At 34.8% G+C, this 24065-nt stretch overlaps 1 protein-coding gene across 1 annotated transcript in view; it reads right to left on the bottom strand.

Annotated features, from left to right (window-relative positions):
* The window catches only part of LOC108732990 (uncharacterized protein C18B11.02c), a 119119-nt gene extending 96458 nt beyond the window's left edge, over window positions 1-22661 (bottom strand). The window contains exons 1-2 of the mRNA XM_025973599.1: window positions 22588-22661; window positions 21859-22534 (exon numbers count right to left, since the gene is read on the bottom strand). Coding sequence (XP_025829384.1) covers window positions 21859-22098 — 240 coding nt within the window. The 5' untranslated portion in view covers window positions 22099-22534; window positions 22588-22661. The remainder of the gene's footprint in view (window positions 1-21858; window positions 22535-22587) is intronic.
* Between the last annotated feature and the right edge of the window lie 1404 nt (window positions 22662-24065).

The raw sequence follows: 24065 nt of genomic DNA, 5'->3' as shown, positions 1-24065 counted from the left end.
CTAACCTTTTCTTTTCCGCCGCGCCCACTGTCCATGTTTCGCACCCGTACAGCGCCGCACTCCAAACATACACCTTTAACAAACTTTTTTGAATTTCTAAATTATACTATCCTCTGCTTTATATCTCTACTACTCCTTCCGTCCTGACGTATCTGACTTCCTAGATACCTAAAATCAGCCACTTCTTCTAATTTTTCGTCTCCTATCTTTATATTCACTCTTTCCCTACTTTTTCTTCCCTTGCATACCTTTGTTTTACTTTTATTTATTCTCATACAGTACTGCATTGTCAATACGGTTTCCTTTTTATTTAAGGCTATCTCTAACTCCTCCTCAACTGTAAAGAACAATAATTACTGTACTGTTTGAAGGTTTACAATAACAGTAGACCATAGAAATTCGTTAATTTGGATTTGCTTCTTCCAAAAACCTTTTTGTGACTGAGGAAATTCATTATGGGAAAACGTAGTACAATTGCAATAGTGAAAAAACCCATACATGAAGATGAAACCTAGTAAGCAAAGTAAAACGAATAAGATTAAGGAAGTTTGCGAAAGGATTGCAGATAATGAACGTATTAAAAAACGTGCACCAGCTTAATACGAAAGTTTCGACGATTCACTAGAGCTCCTTTTTATTACATCGCCCCCGTTCGTTATTTTGTTGATCTTATTATCCAGTTTTGCACGGAAAAGGCACGGCATGAAGTTCGCTACCGAGAAACTTTTTCACGGAAGAAACTCCGCGAAGCGCTAGCCGTCACGGGACTTATGCTCACGGGCTTACTTTGCTTTGTTGGAAACTTCAGAAATCTCTCAACGTTTGCCAGCAATCGAACAGAACATATTATGCCCGGCAGAAGCACCACCTTCTCGCCCAGCATCCACTGTCACCTTCATAAATACAAACTACCTATTGTTATGACCGAATGCCACAGGCGATCGATACCGGCGGTTCTTTGCTCCACCCAAGACTCCGCGTCAGACGCAACAACTGATGTCCGATAACTTTTTTGAAAAAAAAAAAAAACTTATAAAAAAGAATTGTGCTATTGTTGTGCTCTAATATGCTATTTCGTAAAATTTGTTAACAACAAATAAAAATTGACCACTAATAGAATACAATTTATTCAACTGTTTTTGAAAAAAGAAATTCATATGAAATTTTCCTCTATCCTTACCTACTCTACCATAAGGTTTTATTTTAAAAAAAATATATTACTGTACACAGTGTGCTCCTGTATTAAATAAATTACTAATATAAACTTTACTTGCATAATCGAAAATTTGAATCTTTAGAGTTACACTTCATTATTTTTGCAACAGTTAAATGAAAATAAGTAAGACAATTTTAACGAAATAAAAATATTATTGGACACCGACTGGCATTATGTGTTAACAATAATGTAATCCATATCTAAAAACGTTAATTTTTCCATTCCAAAAATAACAAAATTGATCGCATGCCGTAAAGAAAGACTTGGCAACTGTCACAAAGATCTGTATAATTGGCGGAAACTTAGAAAAACCATTTCTGTGTCGGTTTGCGAGTGATGCCAACTAAAACACATCGACTGTCTTTCGTAAAAGAATGCCATCCACAAATATACAGATCAAGTATTTGCACAGGCGATAAAATGTAGAAAATTTATGATCAACTATCGTGCTATCAAAAATACATAAACAATGTCCTACAACATGGCCAGTGCTTAATGTATATTTTGACAAAAAAAAATGAAAAAGCTATAACCTCACTGACTTTCTGCAATTAATTGACTACTAAAATGTCTAATTAAAGGGAATGTCGTCCAATCTAATCGGAATTTTTAACTGAAAATTGTGAATATTTTGATGTGTTAGATTAGGTTACTATTTGCAAATAGTTAAGGATGTGGGATGTTCTAGTTTTAGAGAAATGCGAAGATTAGCTGAGGATAGGAAAGAGTAGAGATGCGTGTCCAACCAGTCTTAGGACTAACGGCCTTATGATAGAAAATTTTTACGGTGACTTAACCGACTGAAGCTCGATAGCTGTGAACAAATTATACCTCAGGCGGAAGAAGAAAATGAACACAAAAAAGGGTTTCATATTTGTGGAAACCCTTTTATATTTATGTACGCGCTACCTTTCATATAATAACTCTAGAATCCAAGGATCTCACAAACATCGGAAATATTTCCAGCACATAACGAAGACGGTTGAATATCCTTCCTTATTTTCTGTAATGAAAGTTCGCGAGATACTCAAGACAGCATGAGGAGGTGACGGAAAGGAAGAGCGTAAAGCGAATGCTCTTGGAAGTAAACAAATAAAAATAAAACGTGCAGGAATAAAGACATAGCTCTGCACAAATTTGAAACTAAATGATCCGAAGAATGAGTACATAAATATAAAGTCCTTTAACGAACGTGTATTTTGAGTTACATCTGTATTTAACAATATCACGAAATAAGTACCCTTTTTTAAGCTCATGTAGTTATTTGTATGTTATTGTAACACAAACGACCTTTAAAAGAAATTTACTCAGCCTGTCCGTCTGTCTGTAGGTACGGACTAATCTAAACCAATTTCAACAGGACTTTACAGAAATGGAGAGGACGACGTTATAAGCAGTGATTAGCATTTTCCTGACAATGAGTATAAATGGCAAGAAGGAGCTTGTCATAAAAAATGTTTTTCAGGATTCTAAGATTCTTAAACTAGACTTTTTGTCAAATTAATTCCTGAAGAAATTTTGTAAATATTTAGAAATTCTTGTTGTATATGAACGACTTTTGTATTTATCTATATACATACATAACAAATAAATCAAATGAAGACTTGGTACCACAATTTTTGGACATATAGATACTCAATAAATTATTTATTCCGTTTCATTTAAAATTTAAAACTACTTTATTTTCATTTATCTCTTTCAATAAATGTAGTTGAAACATTTATAACCTGGCCACAATACGAATTCCAAATACCAGTATTTTTTATTAAACGACTTCTGATTCGATTGAATAACAATATATTTCTAAACGCGTATAGGTACTATTAAGTATAAATATACCTGTAATAATTCATACTAACCAAAATTGGTCAATTCAGCCGTAGTAATATAATTAATTCTACATATCTGAAAGGTGATTATAGTTTTAGCGGCAAGTATGTCGTGTCGTCAACGAATTTTTAAGGTCGTTCTTTACCTTACGATAATGTTATTGTCCTTGGCCGCTAAGCGACAACACTTTCACTTTCTTATGTATATGAATGTACATACATATAAAATGTGGTAATCGTTGTTAATATCAAAATTAAATGAGTTCCAATTTTTTTTAGGTCACTGGAACACGTCGTACAAAAGATTTTCTTGTTTTATGACAGCTTCATTTCTCACAGAATGCATTAAACTTTAAACGAGATGTTGCCATATATTTGAAAGAAATAATAGATTCGATCCGTACTGTAATGGTCTTAATTACTGGAAGACCTTCATTAGATAAATGACATGAAATATCATACACGTGAATTCTATTTTTTAGCAACAATAAAGATCTACAATTCTTTCAGGAATTGTTTACATCTTCTGAAACGAAGCTGTACATCTCCTCAATGCGTTAAAGTCTAAATGTAATCATACATCCATTAAACATATGTATTTTTTGGTGTGAAGACCATCAAAACTAAATAAATTTCTTATACTTGGCTATAGATTTGGTAAAACATATATCATCATCATCATCATAAGGTCGTCCTATCCTGAGCTAAACTTCGCATTTCCCTAAAACTAAAAACACATCCCTAACTATTTGCGAACAGTAATCTAATCTAGGTCTACTTCTACCCCTCCTAACTCCTGTTTCTGCCTCTAATATGTCTCTGACTAGACCTTCATACCTAAGAAGGTGTCCTACTAACCTATCTCGCCTATTTCTTATTGACTTCCATAGAGTCCTCTGTTCTTCTATTCTTTCTAACCTTCTCTATCCACGATATCCTCACCATTCGCCTGTAACACCACATTTCAAACGCTTCTAACCTTTTCTTTTCCGCCGCTTCCACCGTCCATGTTTCGCACCCGTACAGCGCCGTGCTCCATACATACACCTTTAACAATCTTTTTCGAATTTCTAAATTAAGCGTTCGCGAGCATAGAAGAGACTTCTTTTTATTAAAGGCAAAAGGTAAAATATATACACCTACTAAAAAATCTCCAGAATGACCATCCTGTATAGAAAAAGCTGCACACAAACTGCAATGAAACTTTGCTTACCTACTTCACCCTATTTTTCTTACCCTAAAAGCACCTATTTGATTTTAATTCGGTCACTAATTCAAGGTCCGATTAAGACCAGACTTTTGCCTTGCATTTTAACATATTACGCTACAATATGACATTGGGTTGCATAAAATTTGACCATCAGTTATTTACACATATGTATGCATAGGCATACGAGTGTGTAATCACCTTGACACACTACAACATGCATTTCTCAAATCAATGAATCTCGTACAGTTTTTCATGGAATACCTACTACTGATAATAAAAATACATTTTGAGTACGTAAGTACATGAAAAACTCATTAAATTACAAAAAAATAACAGATGTATTGGGTACTTAGTGTGAAATCAAAATTAACTTTGTATAGGTTAATTATTCTTTTTTCGGGTTAAGAAATTTAAAAATTAATTATGAGCGATATTTTAGACGATTACAAGTTTTAAAAAACAGTTAATTATTTTCTACCCTCTATATCTAGATGCACCTATTGGAGTTTCCTTGACAGCCACAATTACAAATGATTACCGGGTATTATTATTTAATACATAAATATTTGCTTTTTGCTTTACACATCATGTTCAACCTAATTAACAAGTTTTTAAAATCACTGAAGGTAATTGAATTGTAAATTATTAGCACAACTAATACATATGTACATATTATGCGTAAATACTTGGAAAATGAAAATAATAAAAAAAGAATAATAATACGTATTAGGTGCACAAACTCGCATGTTATAAACGTACTTGCATGTTGTATGTTATACAACAGTTAATAATTACAGTTGCTCAATTAATACAAATTACGTCTTCTGACGCTTTACTCCACATTTGCCAATTAACCTTGATATTATAGTTTATGTTTACATTGGAATCTACGAGGCACATTTAAGAAATTATGCACAAACAATTAATGAATAGCCACGTGAGGGTTATATGGTATGATAGCCTTTCATCCCCCTTCAATGAAGAAAGTTTCGGTTTTCAGATGCAGGGGTTAGTTTCAAAGATATGGGGGTTAAAAGACTATCGCCTCGAAAAACTCCATGTAGAGAGCCAGTAAAGGTGTTAATTGAAATGCGACATTTGTTCAGAACGTTACAAAATGTCATAGATTTTTCCTAAATGTTCTACATCTACAGGGTTCGACAAGATCTTAGAATTTTCTAGAAGATTCGAGAACGTTCTCGAATGATGAGCACAAGCGAATCCTATAACCTCATGAGAGTTATACATATGGTATGATAACAGTCCATTCCCCCTTCCTGAAGAAGAAGCTTTTAGTTTTTAGCTGCTGGGGTTGGTTTCAAAGAAACGGGGTGAGATTTTTCAATATGTTATAATGGTAGACATGTATATTAATTAAAATTTTTACCTGACGTAGAATAGGGAGTCCAAAAAATGAACTTATCTTTTAAACCAAGTAATAAAATAACAAACGCGGTTTATAAGCAAGTATTACAGTACAATATGTTTTACATAAAACAAAATAAATACTAATTTTTTCCGTGGTGTAATTAAGCATTGTATCATACCCCAAATTAATACAAAACAACATGTGTGGACTTTTTGATAACTAGAATTGATTTTATTTATTGCGAAACTGCATATGTATTAGTTTAGTTAGCAATAGGCGCCAGGGAATTCTAATTAATTGCGCACTGCTTAATAGCCTAATGAACCTGAACTGTTCGTCAATTAACAAAGCTGTCGAATCAAACAATGGTTAATTTACTATTATTTCGAATTTTCAATTGATCGAAAGTTAATTAAAACAGTTATAGAATCACTTCACAAAAACATTAAAAGACAAATTATCACAAAGTAGGGAAACCGAAACTAAATATTTACAGAAATAGAATTACATTCAATCGGAAAGCATTTTTCTCGACTACTTGTGCCCACTTAATGTGCCGTATAAAGTATAACGGAGGAGTGAATAATTTAGAGCCGAAAAGGCCTAAAGAAATGCGAAAGGAAAGTTTAGGTCTACGATCATTATTTAAATTCATGGCTCTAATGTGGGAAAAACGATCTGCACAGCTCAGGTTTCTAGAAGGCATATACTGGATCATTCTAGAACACGGCCAGCCTCTATAAACAGTTGTCGCGAGATCGAGTGGAGTCAGTAGTACTACGAGTTCGAGGCGATACGAAGTGAAGAAGACGGAGCGAAGAAGTGACAAAGTGTTCATATACCTAGTGATAACTAATTAATAGTAGAAGTGATAATTAAACAGCAAATAGTTAAAAAAATAAGCAGTGGAAACCAATTGAGAACGCATAGGTTGAACATAATTGTTAGTTAAAGTTGTGCTTGTTTTAATTGACTTATTAACCAACAGCAACGACAAAAAGTCTATTTCTTGGGAACTTGTTAATGAACTCTTCACTTTTTACTTCAGAAAGTTTACTCCACACCGATTATCGCTCAAAGTTATATTAACAACTACGAAGAAACTTCTTGTGCTTTTGCGCACAACGATCCAAAACATCAAAAGTACGATATGTAAATGTATAGGTATATACAATATTATACAGTCTTATTTGTAGACGAAAATATCACAACCGAAGCGTTAAAATCGCTCCGAGCGGACCCTTCATGTTAATCTGAATTAATTACCCTAATTAATGCGAAATACATTACTTCACGGGCAATCTCGAAGAAGTCCTTCCTTCCGCCATCAGTTAAGACGCAATTTGACGTCAGGAATTTTTTTGTTAGATGAAAATTGAGAGGAACAATTTGGAAAGTCGAGAAGGGGAAAATGAGAGATTGGAAGATTAAAAACTTATTTGGCTGCATAAATATAAACAAACTGTAAAATAATTAAAAAAGAATATCACGTTTAACTGTTTTCAAAACATTAAGTAATAAACCACAGCAAAATCTTCCTTTTAGTCCTAGAAATTATTGACGACTTCGCCTTCTTAATTTGCCCCGACTGCGGTTTGAAATAAACACGTTTTGCATATAAACACAATGCAATAAATAAAACACAAGGTACAACTGACAGGTACAAATGATGTTATGTGTATTCGACGATGTGATTTTGCACAATTATGCAATTGGCAAGATTACTGTTAAGTAATCAAACATGGGTAATATAATTATATTTGCCCAATTACTTAGTGACTTCGAAAAAAGAAGGTCACTTCGAGGAAGATGCACTCTCGTATCTGTAAACGATGACCTCGTTGCTGACATTTAGCAAATTAGATTCCATTAGATACATTACCATGTCTTGTGGTTATCACAGTAGGTAACGGCTGATAGATGCCAAACAGCAAAACATTGCATAACCAAATAATCTCTAATTGCAGATACTGAGGATAATATTCTTCTATCATGTGGCACTGTAGTACATATACATATAGTAATACCCAGGGGCGGCCTTTGGGGGCGGCGAGCTGCGCAACCGCCCGGAGCATCGCTCTTGCAGGGACTTCGTGTTCTCGCGTAATTTTCCAATTAGAAAATTTTAAGTACTAATGGTACTAATAGTATTAATATTTATTTAAATTTCTGAATCCCTGATTCTTTTAAATAATAATCTTTGTGTCTATTAGTTCTTGTTAATTTCAAATAAATAATTTTGGAATTATAAATTTATTTATTTGTAACTGTATTTCATGTCAAGTACCATCATTAAAACTAATTCCACAAGCTCGAAAAGATCTACCCGCCCGGAGCCTCGCAGTGGTTAAGGCCGCCCCTGGTAATACCTATCAAGTAATTGGTTAATATTTGCTGCTTCTGTAGTAGGTAATCCTGCAATTCATATGTTTGAAAAAATGGGATCAACTTAAACAAATGACGGTCACATCTCAGACATCTCATAAGAAGTAGTACTCCAAAAACAACCTTCATTTGCAACAAGTAAAAAATCATTTGTTTATAGATACACAGTAGTTGTTAATAAACAAACATATGCACATAGTTGCTCGAATAGTTTCGTTTATGAGTTTTACCAACTGCAAACAAAACTGTTGCAAATTACCTACAAGTTCAACAATCTGGTTAACAATCGTACATTTAGGTTTTCTTGCTCGAGCAGTTCCACTCGAAACTTGCCAAGTTTATGAGTAACGTATAGGAAACAATCCCGATAAACGTACATTCATGCTTGTGGTGTATGCCTCTACATACGTATGCAATGCACATCCACTACCATTTACGGTGCGCCTTTTGCATAACAAAGCAAAGTTTTAGGTACTTCACCATTACGGAGTATGCAGCGCACCGAAACCCCAACTTTAACTCAAGAATCCAATAGCAACTGCATAATAGTATGCAAGCACACAAATATGCAAGTATGCATACAATATTTACTCCTAAATAACTGTTTTTTTTTTTGTTTTATTAACTACAAAAGTCTGTTTGGTTACGGGACAATTGCAGCTGACCACATAGTTGAACATATAGACAATCTTGAACTGAAATAATGATGTAACTTCCGTATGATTAAAGTACCTAGCAAAAAACGTGCCCAAATTTTGGGAACGATTGAAAAGTTTAGCAAATATACAATTGTACATATACAATTTCCCAATTTCCCTATACAGAATTGCGATATCGCTTGGACATTGACATCTCGCAAACTAACGAAAACGCCCCTAGCATTAAGGGAAGTTCAAAGATAATCATTCCACCATGAGAAGATGACCACCTGAATTTGAGTCATCATCATAAGGTCGTCCAGTGTTGCCAATTCGAGGGATTTATCCCGATTCGAGGGATTTTTGACGTTTTCGAGGGATAAAGGGATTTTTCCTTATGTTTGCGGGATTTTTTGTAATTTGCCATTTTCTGGTTGGTTTTTTTTGATTTTGTTGACCTGATATTATATTATGAAGGCGCTCATTTTTCTAATTGTAAACGTAAAATTTTGTCAGCTATAATCGTATAATGTTGTACGATGAAACGGTTGATATACGACGGCGACGTACGTTCAAGCCTACTGGTGCAGTCTGCAGGTACCTGCTCAAGTCCCTACGATAAATTGTCTTAAACTTTTTTGAATTGTATATTGTTTTCGTATCATTGTATGGTCTTCAGCAAACATCTTGAAAGTGACCAGTCAACAGATCAGAAACAGATGTTAAAACTAATAAAAATAAATGTTTGAATTGGTGTATTGTTCCAAAATCCGAACATCTAAACATCTAAACCCCCAAGGACTGGTTTTGTCTGCATTTTGGGAAACGAGATAACTACATACAATAAAATTTATTGGTATTATACTATCGACACGAAAAGTTGTCCATGTTTACAAAAATATTGTATATTTTTTCTTCGAATAAACGATTAAATTAACGAATTAAAAAATAATAATAGTAATAAGTTGGAGGGATTTTTAGAGAAAATATGGGACTTTTTGGACCTGCGCGTGGAGGGATTTTTAGAGAAAATATGGGATTTTTTGGACCTGTGCGTGGGATTTTTTCCTGTAGTAGGTTGGCAACAGTGGTCGTCAGTCCTAAGACTGGTTGGACATGCACCTCCACTCGTTCTGAATTCGAGTGAGGTCAGCTAAATTCTTCAGTGAACGATGGAGATGGCAAAACGATTTAATGCTCCATTTACGTTATTATGTTAAGATCCCTGAATATCACTTCAGAATATATATAGAGATGTGCATGTAATCGACTTCGCATAGGTCATTTAAGAAGGGTCCTTTGAATGGAACATAAACGAGCTCTTATATCCCATTCATGTTATTTGATATTGAGCCACACAGCATTTGAAAGGAAACCGTCGAAAAGGTTAAACAAATGCGTCGACATATATTTATGCTTTGCGTAAATAAGAAAAGAAAAATATGGGAAGATGGGACATGTTATTAACTTCAAACTTTGAAAGCTGAATAATAAAACGATTCGGAAAAAAAGTTCAGGACGACTTACGGAAAATATTGACATAAGTAAATGCCAAAAGAATTTGAACAAGAGAGTGTAGGTATATTTGTGATAGAAATCGATACAGTAATCGCCTATGACGATATAACTTTCTGAAATCTACTCACGAAGGACCCCCATCTTTAAAAAGTTATTGTTATGCACGGTCGACATCGGTACTCACCCTTTCAGTTTCAACTGGTTCAACTTGCATGTAAAAATCAACTCAAATAATGAAAAACAATACCCATTTGCAAAAGAGTACTAAACCCAGAATTAAACAAAAAATAGATACCATCGATAAAAAGTATTCTTAATAAGGCGTCTTCATTAATATTATCCGATAGAAAACAAAATTCCTCTGCAAAACTGTCTTTAACAATGTACCTACTCAGAGGTTCCATAAAATTCGTTACAACTTTTGTCATTTTTGATACCTGTTCTAAAGCGACATAAACGCCTTCCAGGTCCTTAGACAAGAAAAAAGCACGTGCAATTTGCCACGAATAGTCGATTGTCGGACAATAGAAAGGCAGGAAAATAAAAAGCCCTCAAGTCAAACATTCCCATTCATCCACTACGTAACACAAAAGCCTTTTACACAATCAATATTCAATCAAATCGAAGCAATGTGAAGGAATCCAAACGATTCCTAAAGCAAATACCTATACTACAGTCAAACGGATCTCTCAGATCAGAAAAACTGCTGAAAGCATCGGCAATCGTATTAATGCCAGAAACCAATTTAAGATTCATAAAAGAGAAACAATAAGATAATTAATGAGACTAATTAAAACTTCTACTCTCTGTTAGTACCCACGGAAATCTTAGGCAGGTATTCGAACAATTCTATTATATTTGGTTGCTTGCATTGGCTGAATGGGAAACATAATTTTCAATTTGGATTTAGGAACGGTGCCGCGGCATCTTCTGATAAACGCCATTATTTATTGGTCGTAATTTACATTTAGCAATGCTCCAAATTACACAAATACGTCACCCGTTCTGGTATACCACTAGCATTGTGTCAGATTTATACGTCAACACGAGCATCCACCATCTACCACCACACACATGCGTATAATATACACACCACAATCCCCTTCAAATGATATCCTTTTTGGCTGTTCTTTTTTTCTGCGAGACCGACAAACTCGTTCGTTTCGACAGAATAAAACCGAAAATGTCAGACAAACGTGTACATCACATGCCAAAAAAATGTAAGCCATTTCAGATTTCACAAACACTCTCCAATTCATATCACATGTACAAAAGAGAAGTGAATATCCTAAACCTGGAAGAAGAATGATAACACATCATCTAAATGTCACGATTAATCTTCAGTAAAAGTTCGATTTTTCAGATATCACATCAAAGTTCTTCAAGAAGTGTTGAGGTATATATATAGGGTGTATCGGTAATCTAATGAGGCGGGCATTCCACTTGCTATAAGCATGAACACCGGCGACATAATGTATGGTGGATTGTCTAAACAACCTCTAACTGACAAGCGTGGTTTAGGTTTCCATACATTTTGTAGAACATTTGGGAATTTTTGTCTTTATTTTTTTGTAGGTACGTGAATATTGACCACGCGAGCCTCACTTCTAAGAAACAAAATAAAGATATTATCTTGTGATCCTATAGGTTACAGGTTTTGGTCTTTTTTACTCGAAGGAGTAATGATAGAATAATATACACATAAATTACGAAAATGAATAGTTTTGGTAAAAATCAGAACTAAATCATCCCGTTATCACAATGGTTGTCACATGGCAACCGGAAATTACTGATTCCAATCTGCAAAGGACGCGTTTTAAGCAGAAATCTAACACCATAAATGGATTCCTATCTGCCGTTTTCCTTTCACAATCAGCCTTTATTTTAGTAACTCACGCAATGCTCGCAGTTAAAACAAAATTTTCTTTTCCAGTTTTAGTTCTAACAGAAAATAGAAATAAATTGTAAAAATAATTCAAGATCTACAAGGATGTTCTTTATTAATCACAAGGGCCGATTCATGTGTAATTCAATACACCCAATCAAAATCTGGTTATATAAATGGTCAATCAGGATTTTGTGATACCTACGTTGATGTCAAAGTGATAAAAATGTCTATACGACAAAGAAATTCAATGAAAGTGTACAAAAAGTAAGTGGAAAATAAATTTAATCTTTTAGCGCATGCAGCGGAAGTTTGGAAAGCTCTTTAGGATCACTGACTGAAAATCCTGAAAATTCCAAATTCTTATCAATAGTTTTAAAAGTTTAAGCCATATTTGTTTTTGTGAGTTAATGCTAACTGAAGTTTTTATAGCTGAATCCTGCACATTTCGTCATGCATGCGGAATTCGAGTTGTTTCTCAAAATGTCTGCATCTTATATACTAATTGTAAATTACATCTGTTAAATTTTAACCTCACACAATCTCAAAAGTAAAGTAATTGATTAAAATTTCAAACGTCACGTTTAGTTTGTACGATAAAATCACGCTGAGAACTAAACACACAATAAACAACAAAAAAGCTGCACATAAACTGCATCGGTAAATTAAAACATCAGTGAAAATAATGAACCACACCGTCACGACGCGTCGGGAATGATGGCGATGCGGCGGCGGTTTGTCTGCACAGTATAATGAAACTGAATTACGATCCATAACGTACTTATACAAGGCCATTTTATTTATCTACATTCTGAACGGCCTTCTTTACAATGGATAATCTCACGGTTCAAGTTAAAACTAGTATTAGTAAACTAACATGATAACGATCTTCAATCGTTTCATTCTTGTTGGTTACCGTTGCACAAAGTGAAAATTTATCATAAAAACTGCAGTGAAAACAATAGTAAATGAAACTTACTTTTAAAGGTCACTAAAAATTTAACAACAGTTTTTATTGGGAATTATGTAAATTCTACTTGTTTTTGGTTTTTCGGGTTTCATATCTAACAACGAAAAAACATGAAATTGATAACAAACTCGATGAGATCTGTGGTCCAACAGTCCTTCTTTATAGATGGAAATGTGTTTTCATATAATGACCCTATTCGAGAATAATTTACAATTCCTCTGTTACTACGACAACTAATCCGATTCCAAACTATCGATCTGTATCTATTATCTTCACCTTAGGCTAAATGACAATGGTTATTAACCAAAATTGGTCATCCACGGAAATATAACTTGCTCCTGGTCACGATCACGTGATTACCGTTAGCAATTGAGTTTTCTTAGCATTAACTTCTTGATTCGTCAACCATAATTTCTTTAATGATTAATCGTTAAAACAAAAGCATTATAAATACCATTTGTCGAATCAAAAATTACAAAACAAAATTGACTATACTATGGAACGAACAGAATAAACTTTTTGCTAGAAGAGAAATTTTGGAAAGCAGCATTTTAATAATTAAATTCCGCAACAAGTAAATGTACACAATCCACCCCCGATATAAGTTATAGCAATTAGACTAAAATTGATAACATACTTGTCGGTGTAATCATGCTTGCTAATATTTATTTCTAACATCCAAGTTAATTTGAAGGCCTCTCCGTTGTTTTGTAACAATAACGACTAAGAAGAGCGTTATCCGTAACTATCTGGCAAAACTAAATAGCAATAGGATACTTAATCTTGGGAAACTTGCTGGCTGCCCTGTCAGTCATGTCGTAAAAGTAAGCTTGAGGATGTTGGCAAGCAGTACTAGAGCGCTGCCACGTATAGAAGCGCCCTGGGACACGAGAAGTCGTACTCAATGCAATGAATGACTAAATTAATGTTATTTACTAGTCTAAACGAACACCAGAGTACCAAAAGTCTCAAAAGTTCACAATGCAAGCCATCGTAACAACAACGGTAACAAACTTTGTTAACTTATTGCACAATTTACGAAGCTACCACTCAATGCACCAATTAAGGGCAGCGTGAATAAACTTTCTTTATTGCTCGTTGTACTACCATTTTTCGTAACTTGTTTGGTAGGTGTGTACATAAAAATAATATAAACTAATGCGACAAGGATTTTCATCCTAAAGATTGTTATCAAATTGTAAAGCTTTGTTCGCAGTTACTTTATAATTTTTATTGATCTGACCATGATCTCGATAGCCTATTTCAATCCTTTAACGGAATTCCGTATTTAAAATACAAATCTTGCTAGTAAACTGAAGTTAAATGGGACACTACTGTGTGACAGGTAAAAGCTGAGATATAACTTACGAAATACGCTCAAACAAAAGCAAATTCTTAATACTTAAAACTTACTAGGTACCAATTACTTATTTCCCAAAACAAAATGTAGTATATCATCGGATTGGAGCTGCAAAAAAAACATCAAATCCCTTACCAAAATATGGAGTGCTAGTCGTTCTATGTAGGTACTATTGAAGTGGATTACGGTACACTTGAATACTTTACGACGTAATACTTGAACAGAATCAAGGAAGGAAAGAAAGGGTCGAAAGCGAAGGACATAAAAATGTAAATGTGATCGCGTGGGATAATAAGAATATTAAATTTTTCCACTCCGTCGTCCTTCCAATGTCTATACGGCAATGAAAGTAACATCCAACGATGCGTGACCGACATATACAAGATTATAATCATTATTTCATCCCCGTCTTGTTCAAATAAAATACAAACGACAGGTATAACTAACAAGGAGTTAGTAAAGACGTCGAGACTCTAACAAAATTAGCGGAAGTAAACTCGTTTACCCATGCGAATTATAGAAAAGGTTTTCGTTCAGTTTCAACAAATGTTGATTCTCTCGTTATTGGACGCCCGAGCACGTCAACAAGCTGTTAGACTCTCACCGCGAAGACCCAAGCTCCACAGGATCATAACTGGTGACGAATCATGAGTTTATGGGTATGAAGTGGAAAGTAAAGTCATCTCAATAAAACCAGCCAGTTAGGTCGAATGTGAAGGTTTTGCTTACAATTTTCTTCGATTTCAGGGGCGTGGTACATCATGAGTTCTTGCCACATGGTAGAACGGGCAATAAGGAATATTACCTGTAAGTTATGCGCAATTGCGCGAAGCAATCCGTCAGAAACGCCCGGATTTGTGGAAGAACGAAAATTGGCTTTTGCATCATGATACCGCCCTTGCTTACACATCGTTGCTTGTACGCGAATTTTTGGCCAAAAACAACACACTAATAATGCCGCAGCCACCGTATTTACCAGATATGACCCCTGTGACTTTTCTTGTTTCCGAAACTGAAGAGACCCATGAAATGACGACGCTACGCTATGATTAAGGGGATAAAGATCACGAAAGTGCTTCGAGAATTGGAAAAAAAACGTTGGTACAACTTTCTTTCCAAATAAGTACACCGTGGCGTTTAGGTGCATTACCATCCCTGGTCCAAAACCTTGACACATCAATAATATACAACACACATATGTATGTTTGAATGTATGCATTCAATAAGTACAATAAGTATAATTGTAGCTTGGAGTAATGGTACTTTAAGGAATCTTACCTCACAAAGATGAGTTTTTACTACTCAGCGCCTATTGATACTTTTGATCGACACATCGAGAACTATCATAATAAAAAAGAGTTTGACAGAGGGCCATTTTCCGTAATGACTAGCGGGGTCATTTATCGAGTGGATTAAAATCGGTCAAACTTTTTGGGAATTTTTGGTATTGAGTGTCAAGTTAATTCATCCCGTTTCCGCTTTCAAGCAAATTATTTCAAATTGAATCCATCTTCGAAATTCTTTTAAGAAGAAACACTGCGATCATATAAATCAAGTTGAAGGGACATTTAAAACATTCCTTCCTTTCAGTTGCGCCGGGAATCCGGAAGTACTCGAGCCCAGAAAAGAGAGTTTCAGAGTGAGAGAGAGAATATAAGAACAGAAGTGCGCAACTAATTAGTTTTACGTCGCCATCCGCGAGACTACTAATTCAGTACTTTACCTGGTGCGTTTTTTTCCTGCCTTTTTGTTTTCGGTCGTGTAACAGCTACGTTATGTATGTGGAGTGGCCTTTTTTTCTATGCCAAACACAAATGGAAAAGTTGCATGCAGGCTCTTGTTCGACTCTAAAATGCCCTGAATCAACGTGCAATTGCAACCATCGGGCACACTTCACGTCAAAAAGAAACAATCGCACTCGAAAACGGTTGATGGCCGAAAAACTTTGGAAAAAAAATTATTAGCAACAGCCCTAGATAAATTTATTTGGCCGGATACATCTGTCGGATGTATATACAAACACATCAACTGCAAATGGCATCACTGGATTTGAATGTGGCTCCACTAAATCTTCAACGTATGAAACATGAACTCAATAACCACACATTTTCATCCCTTAAAAAAATTGAAATCACGAATAGAAATTTATACTAGAGTAGGTTTGAATAAAACTTCAAATGTATTTGATAACTAAATGGACGTAAATTTTGAAAATCCAAAATATCTATACATCAACAATAAAATACTGAAAAAATTCTGGTCTTCAACTAAACTAGACTTAAGATACACAAAATCATTGTAAGACAAGAAAAACTTTCCATGAAAAATAAAAATTTAATATTGAAAGGGTTCATACCCCATTAATAACCCTCAAATATGCAGACAAATTACCTCACAGATATAATCCTACAATAAATCGCTCGTAGAATTAGAATACAAAAAATTATTGTGGGACTAGAACAATTTTCCTTGGAATACAATAATTTAATATTGCAGGGTTTCGCAGCCTATAAAATAACCCTCGGACCCGCTGACAAATTATCTCACAGGCATAATCCTACATTAAATGACTTGTACAGTTAGGATACAGAGAATTATTGTGGAACAAGAACAACTTCCCCTGATAAACAATAATTTGATATAGGAGGGTTTCGCACCCTAAAAGTAACCCCCAAACGCGCTGACAAAACAGGTATAATCCTACATTAAATAACACGTAGAGTTAGGATACAGAAAATTATTGTGGGACAAGAACAACTTCCCTTGAAAAATAATAATTTAATATTGGAGGGCTTCACACCTTATTAATAACCCTCAGACCGGCTGACAAATTATGTCATATAGATATAAAAAATTATTGGGGGACAGGAAGAACCCTCAATAAAAAAGAGTAATTTAACATTGAAATATTTCGCATCAAATAACTACGTAATTGTCACACTCATTTAAATAAAATTGTTATCAGCTTTCACTCTGTTGTTGAGAATTGTAACTTTTTTATAGTTTCTTTTTTACGATGAATTTAATGTTAATATATCCCGTGACGTACTTCGGAGTTTAGTTCGTGCGTACTTACTCTGCGGATGTGGCCATTTTCACATCGATGGAAAAACAAAACTTTATGAAGTGGAAACTTTATTATACACAGTTTTGCATTAAATATCTCCTGTTGAATTAAATTTGTTCCTGATAACGTTAGTGAAGCGAGTTTATGTTCCTCTTAATTATCACTTTTTAATGAACTATAAGCCTTTCCAACATTTAATGCGGATAATGTCGAATGTTTGCAACAGAAATCAGGTTACAGAGTCGGACGCTGACAGGATAATTCAAAGGACAATAAAAAGGACGTAAAGCAAATTTGCAGAAAGGATCAAGTAGAAATAGTATCGTTAAGTTGCATCACATTTAACCTTTACGGTCGCATAAAGAAAAGTTTGCTGCCTTTTGGGAAGTAAAAATCGTGCATTTTGCTGAAGAAAGTCCGTGCCAAAGGACTTTTTCTGTCAAGAGGCCTTTGTTAAACGGGATGACTTGGTGTAGATGGGGCCGACGTTAATGGAAGCTGACGGGTAATAAGAATGAGCCAAAAAATTTGTCTTTAAAATGAAACATCAGCGATATTTTTATTATACTAGACGTTAGCGGAACGTGAAGAGCCACAAACTGTTCAAGCTTTAATCCACTTTTATGTGCAAGTTAACATAAAATATAAACGATTAATTTTAGTTACATTCCTTTCAATTGAAATTCAAGTTTCTAATTGGACGTAATTAAAAATCATCATCATCATAAGATCATCAGTCCTAATACTGGTTGAACACACAGTCTTTCATATCCTGAGTAAATCATCGCATTTTCTAAAACTAGAACAACCCACATCCTTAACTATTTGTGAACGGGAATCTAACCTAGGTCTATCTCTACTTCTCCTAACTCTGTTTGTGTTTCTAATATGTCTTTGATTAGACCTTCATGCCTAAGAACGTGTCCAACCAACCTATCTCGCCTATTTTTTATTGACTTCCATAGAGTCCTCTGTTCTCCTATTCTTTCAAATACCTCTTCATTTCTAACCTTTTCTATCCACAATATCGAACGGTTCTAACCTTTTCTTTTCCGCCGCTCCCACTGTCCATGTTTCGCACCCGTACAATGCCGTGCTCCAAACATACACCTTTAACAACCTTTTTCGAATTTCTAAATTAACCGTTCGCGAGCATAGAAGTGACTTCTTTTTATTAAAGGCGACACGACCTTGCGCTTTCCTCTGCTTTATATCTCTACTACTCCTTCCATCCTCACTTATCTGACTTCCTAGGTATCTAAAATCAGCCACATTTTCTAATTTTTCGTCTCCTATCTTTATATTCGCTCTTTCCCTACTTTTTCTTCCCTTGCATATCAGTATTTTAGTTTTACTTTTATTTATTTTTATACAGTACTTACTGATCTGTCAGTACCGCTTCCATTTTATTTAAAACTATCTCTTTCCTTCTTGCTAGATGCTAATACTGCTATATCATCTGCAAATTAAGGATATTAATCTTTTGCCCTTGCACATCTATCCCTACAGTTGTACTGTCTTTACCGAAAACTTGTTTTACTTGTTTTAATTTTTCATTTGCTATGTTTACTTATATCCTTTTTCTTTTTATTGCCTCGCATACCACTATTTTTGTTTCACTTTTATTTATCTTCATACGATACTGTTTTGTTAATACCATCTCATTTAAGGCTATCTTTCACTCCTCCATGTTTATACTGCTATATCATCTACAAATCTAAGCATACTAATATTTTGTCCACATATATCTATCCCATACAGTTGTCCTGACTTTAATGATATTAAAAGATACGATACAATATTTGAAATACGTTTTTTTAATAGAATTAGGTCAATAATCGAAAAGTAGATACAGATAATAAAATTTCGCAACTTTTTTTATCCTAGGTATTACATTATCCAATTCTTATAACGTCGTCCTTAATATTGTAAATTTTTCATTCAATTTAAAGTTATATTACTACACCCCATCCCACTTCTCATCACTAAGTAAATTTTGTATTAATTGAAATACGCAACTACAAACTTCAGAACGTTTAATCTCTGACACCCTTCGCGAAGATAATGACTCAGTCAATAAATAATTCCGTTTCTGCCACATTTACTTCCCGTCAAAATATATACTCATCAGCTAAAAACTCCCGCCTACCTGCGCACGGGAGATATTATTAATCAGGAAAGCCATTTCCGAAGATTGCTGAGCAGAATTCGAATTATAAATACTACTGCGATACTACTGTCATTGTCGTGGTTTCATAAGAGAAACGAACATTTACAAATGAAACGAATAATTACTACCATTCGATCTAAAAAACAAATCGTAGTCATTAACTTCTCAATTTATCTTAAAATGAAGGAAAATATTGAATCCTGAAAGTGTGATATGATGCATATCATTAGTTATAGTAATATGCAAGTATCTTCATCTTCGTCAGTCCTAAGAGTGGTTGGACCTCCACTCTTTCCTATCCTGAGCTAATCTTCACATTTCCCTAACACTAGAACATCCCACATCCTTAACTATTTGCGAACAGTAATCTAATCTTGATCTACTTCTACTCTTCTTAACTCCTGTTTCTGCCTGTAATATGTCTTTGACTAGACCTTCATGCCTGAGAAGGTGTCCTATCAATCTCGCCTATTTCTTATTGGCTTCTATAGATTCTTCCGATATCCTATTCTTTTTAACAACTCTTCATTTCTAACCTTCTCTATCCATCCTTCGCCTACAACACCACATTTCGAACGCTTCTAACCTTTTCTTTGCCGCCGCGCCCACTGTCCATGTTTCGCACCCGTACAATGCGACGCTCCAAACATACACCTTGAACAATCCTTTTCGAATTTCTAAATTAACCGTTAGCACAGAAGTGATTTCTTTTTATTGAAGGCGACTCGACCCTGCGCTATCCTCTGTTTTATATCCTTATTACTCCTTCCATCCTGACTTATTTGACTTCCTAAATATCGAATCACTATTCATGTTGTCCTGATTCAAATTTTTAGACCCGAATCAGGACTGGTAGCGAAATCCTTTACAAATCCTTCAGTCACTATTCATTTCTGTAATAATTTCAGTGCCCATGTCGAAGAACAAGTTTACATTGAATGATTTTTCATTCGTATAATCTCGTCTAGAAGATTTAATGCGGTGTGTTGCAGGCGGGTAACTTTACCCTGAAATGTGCAGTTTGAAAATGAACTAGAAACAGGCGGAAATTATGAAATTAGCCGAGCCGTCCGCCATTACTAAACTAATGGATTAATTACAAGTTTGCACTGTAACTGTAACGAATTGCGAGCGCCAAAGCTGAGGATGTTTCAGTGGACCACAGATTCCCATCTCGTTGTCCTGCCTCTGGTCAACGATGAATTGCTTCTACAACTACAGCTTAGAAACTTCAACCAAACTACGACACGTACAGCAAGTGCGTCACCCGAACCGTATAGCACCAAAGCCGTCAAATAATTCAATTACACGTAGTAGGTATGCAAGGTAATTAGATTCTTAGTATCACAATTTGTTTATAATTTGTTTATAGGTGGAAAATAATTAAAAAGAACGAATTGTGAGTTACAAACGGAAATATATAGATCATAAGAAGAGCTTATGAAATCGAGGGAATGGAAAAAAGGGTGAGAAAAATAAGATAATACAATAAGAACAACAGTTATAAGACTAGTAGAAAGTAGAAAAATTAAGAGTCAAAAATGGAGTTACAGGAAGGGCTCAAAAATACAAAAAAAATGATCAGGATATATAAACAAAATAGACTAGGTAAAGGCATAGAAGAATGATATTTCTTATACTACCACAGTATAACTTGAAGCAAGATGCCCTTCTGAATGGTGAGTTAAAATCTTAGCGGTGATCGGTGTATTACCTCATCAAACGATTCTTTGCAGATGCTCTTAAAGGCAAAAATCACTGAAATGTATACTTCGTTTAGTATCTGTAGCGATGTGACCTTCAGTTTGACCGGCGCAAAGTAGAAAAGAACAGCACTAGGCCAGAAAAGGAAGGAGACAACTCTCGGTCAAACTCTTAACCGGTGAGGACCGTATAATCCGTACAGTACTGCACGGAAAAATTGATCATTTTATCCACTACAATTGCGTTGCTTAAATGTGCTGTTATTGGTACCATTTACTACTGATAATATCAAAGAGATGTTTATTTATATTTCAAGACATATTAAAGGCTTTAACGTTTATTTTCGACTCGCACTACTATTCATGATTGAGCAAAACCTTTGGCAGGTACTGTATGAAAAAGTATGTTTAATGAACAAGAGTCGAGAGTATAATGAGTTTTTTTCTCCCTACCTACGATTTTGCCAGCGCGCATCCAAGACATTGGAAGGGGCACATCGCTACAGAAAGTAAATGAAGTATAGTTAAAAAAAAGTGCACCAACCTTTCTAGCATGTGGTTGCCTGATAATGGCCGCCGGTTGACCGATGAAGCTGGTGATCGTGGTGAGCGGTGAACCGATGCTGGTCAACATGGGCTGTACATGGACAGCCGTCTGCGGTCTCTGCAAATGATGCAGCGTGCCCGCTGCGGCTGCAGCCGCAGGGTGTAGCGGCATCGCCACAACCTTCTGCAGAGGCACACCCCACGGCAAGTACCACGAACCCGGGTGCTGCATCGTTACGAAACACTATTTTTTTTCGACACTAATTTATTCACACGAATAACAACTACAGTATCATTCGTTCTTCAAGAAAAGGAAAAAATCGACTTTTCACTAACGCGCTTGTACAAAATAAAATCAAATAAAAATGCGCTACTTTACGCTATAACGACCTACGTGTATGTGTAGGTCTAATTAGACTACACGGAATGATAAGGATTTCGTTTTGTCGGGGGTTGTTGGCGATAATGTGCCGCACGCCATGCGAATTACTGCACCAGCTTCTCCCGGTGATAGGTGGGTACCAGTACCAGTCGATACGATTGCACCACGTCGCGACGACAACCGCCGCTTTTTAAACTATTACAAATTTGCTTGTTTGCCGCTGGTCTTTCTGTTCTACTTTCCTTCTTTGTCTGTGTTTTCTAAGTTTTTCCTAGTGCAGATATTTCTGAAAAGTAGTAGGTATAAAAATCGTGAGCACTTTTAATATGCGACGCTTACAATAGAACGCGAACTGCGGAAACTCGTGTACGGTGAAACGCTCAGAAACGTTGCAGGATAATAAGCAAGTCCTTGGTCGAACTTTAGAAATAGCCTCGAACAAAATGTTTAGTTAATAAGAACGCCTATTATTATAAAATAGAAGTGGTACCGACACATCAGCTAAAGGTATGAAAATAAGTAAAAAAAAAACAACAAAAATCTTAATATAAGTAAGGAAAAATTGGAGATGAAAAAAAAAAGTCGCTGATTTTTGATCTAGAAAGTCACATAAAACTTGCGTGGCATCAAGAGACACGAAACAAAGGCTGATTTATGGTGGTTAATTTAAAAATTCGAAAAAGATTGTTAAAAGTGTACGTTCAGATTTAGAGCACGACAGATGCAACACGTGAACAGAGGGTTAGAAGAGCTTGAGATAAGGTGTTGCACGAGGATGATAAAAATATCATGGATAGAAAAAGTTTGAAATGAGAAAGTACGGGAAAGGATATAAAAACAAACGGTCTTCTTGCTAAATATAAAACCTAACGAAAAAAGGTGTAAAAACAACATAAAAAAATAATGAAAATTAATTTCACATTGGGATCATGGTCGTTTAAAAAGAGATGAAATAACAATTGCGCAATTACACTTGTATACGCACCAAGGTGAAAATGAAAACAATAAGTAAAATAAAAAGCAATAACGCAACTGTTACAACCTTTTGTTTTGTAACTTAATTACCCATAAAATAAGGGAAACCTATACATATTTCACAGAATGTATTGATGAAATTTGATTACAAGGACAATAAAAATCTCAATCACATCATTAATACGTAAGCATGCATCTTCCAACAATAACATCTAAAACATACACCAAACATTACACATTTATTTGTCGACATTTTTTTGTTTTTATATTGGGAAAATACCCAATTTTATGAACTTTTGTAATATACTTTTTCAAAATATCACTTCAGAAGCTTTAAATTGCATATATTGGACTTAATGGATTATTTATTTGTATGAAAAGATGGATGAAGGTATTTTTACGAATTTTCCTATACCGACTAGTATTTTTCAAAAGATGTTGGGTTTTTAACTCGCCACTAGTGTAGATTATATGGAAGCTGCAGCTTCGGCAGCTATTTTTTAGGCTCCGACCAAATGAGCCCTGAACACGCAGAAAACTAAATTTTTATGAAAACGCAAAAATTACAATTTTTGATTGACAACGACTTAATTTGTCGTCGAAATAGTAGAATTTATTAGGTAACTTGTAATAATCTCAATTTTGACATGTTTATTTAAAAATTATTTCAAGTTTCTTAATTATTACAATTTAATTTGTAATATCAACTAAAATACCTAGTAAATTTATTTCTGCTGGGATTTTATTTTTACAAATTCGGTTCCAAATTGTAATTTTTATTATTTTCGCTTACGAAGCAACGGACTAGTGGGATAAATTGTAAATATCGCTTTAATATTTAG

This window comes from Agrilus planipennis, unplaced genomic scaffold, assembly GCF_000699045.2.
Source record: "Agrilus planipennis isolate EAB-ADULT unplaced genomic scaffold, Apla_2.0 scaffold51, whole genome shotgun sequence".
In the NCBI taxonomy this organism is placed as follows: domain Eukaryota; kingdom Metazoa; phylum Arthropoda; class Insecta; order Coleoptera; family Buprestidae; genus Agrilus; species Agrilus planipennis.
This window is presented reverse-complemented; position numbering and strand designations above follow the sequence as displayed.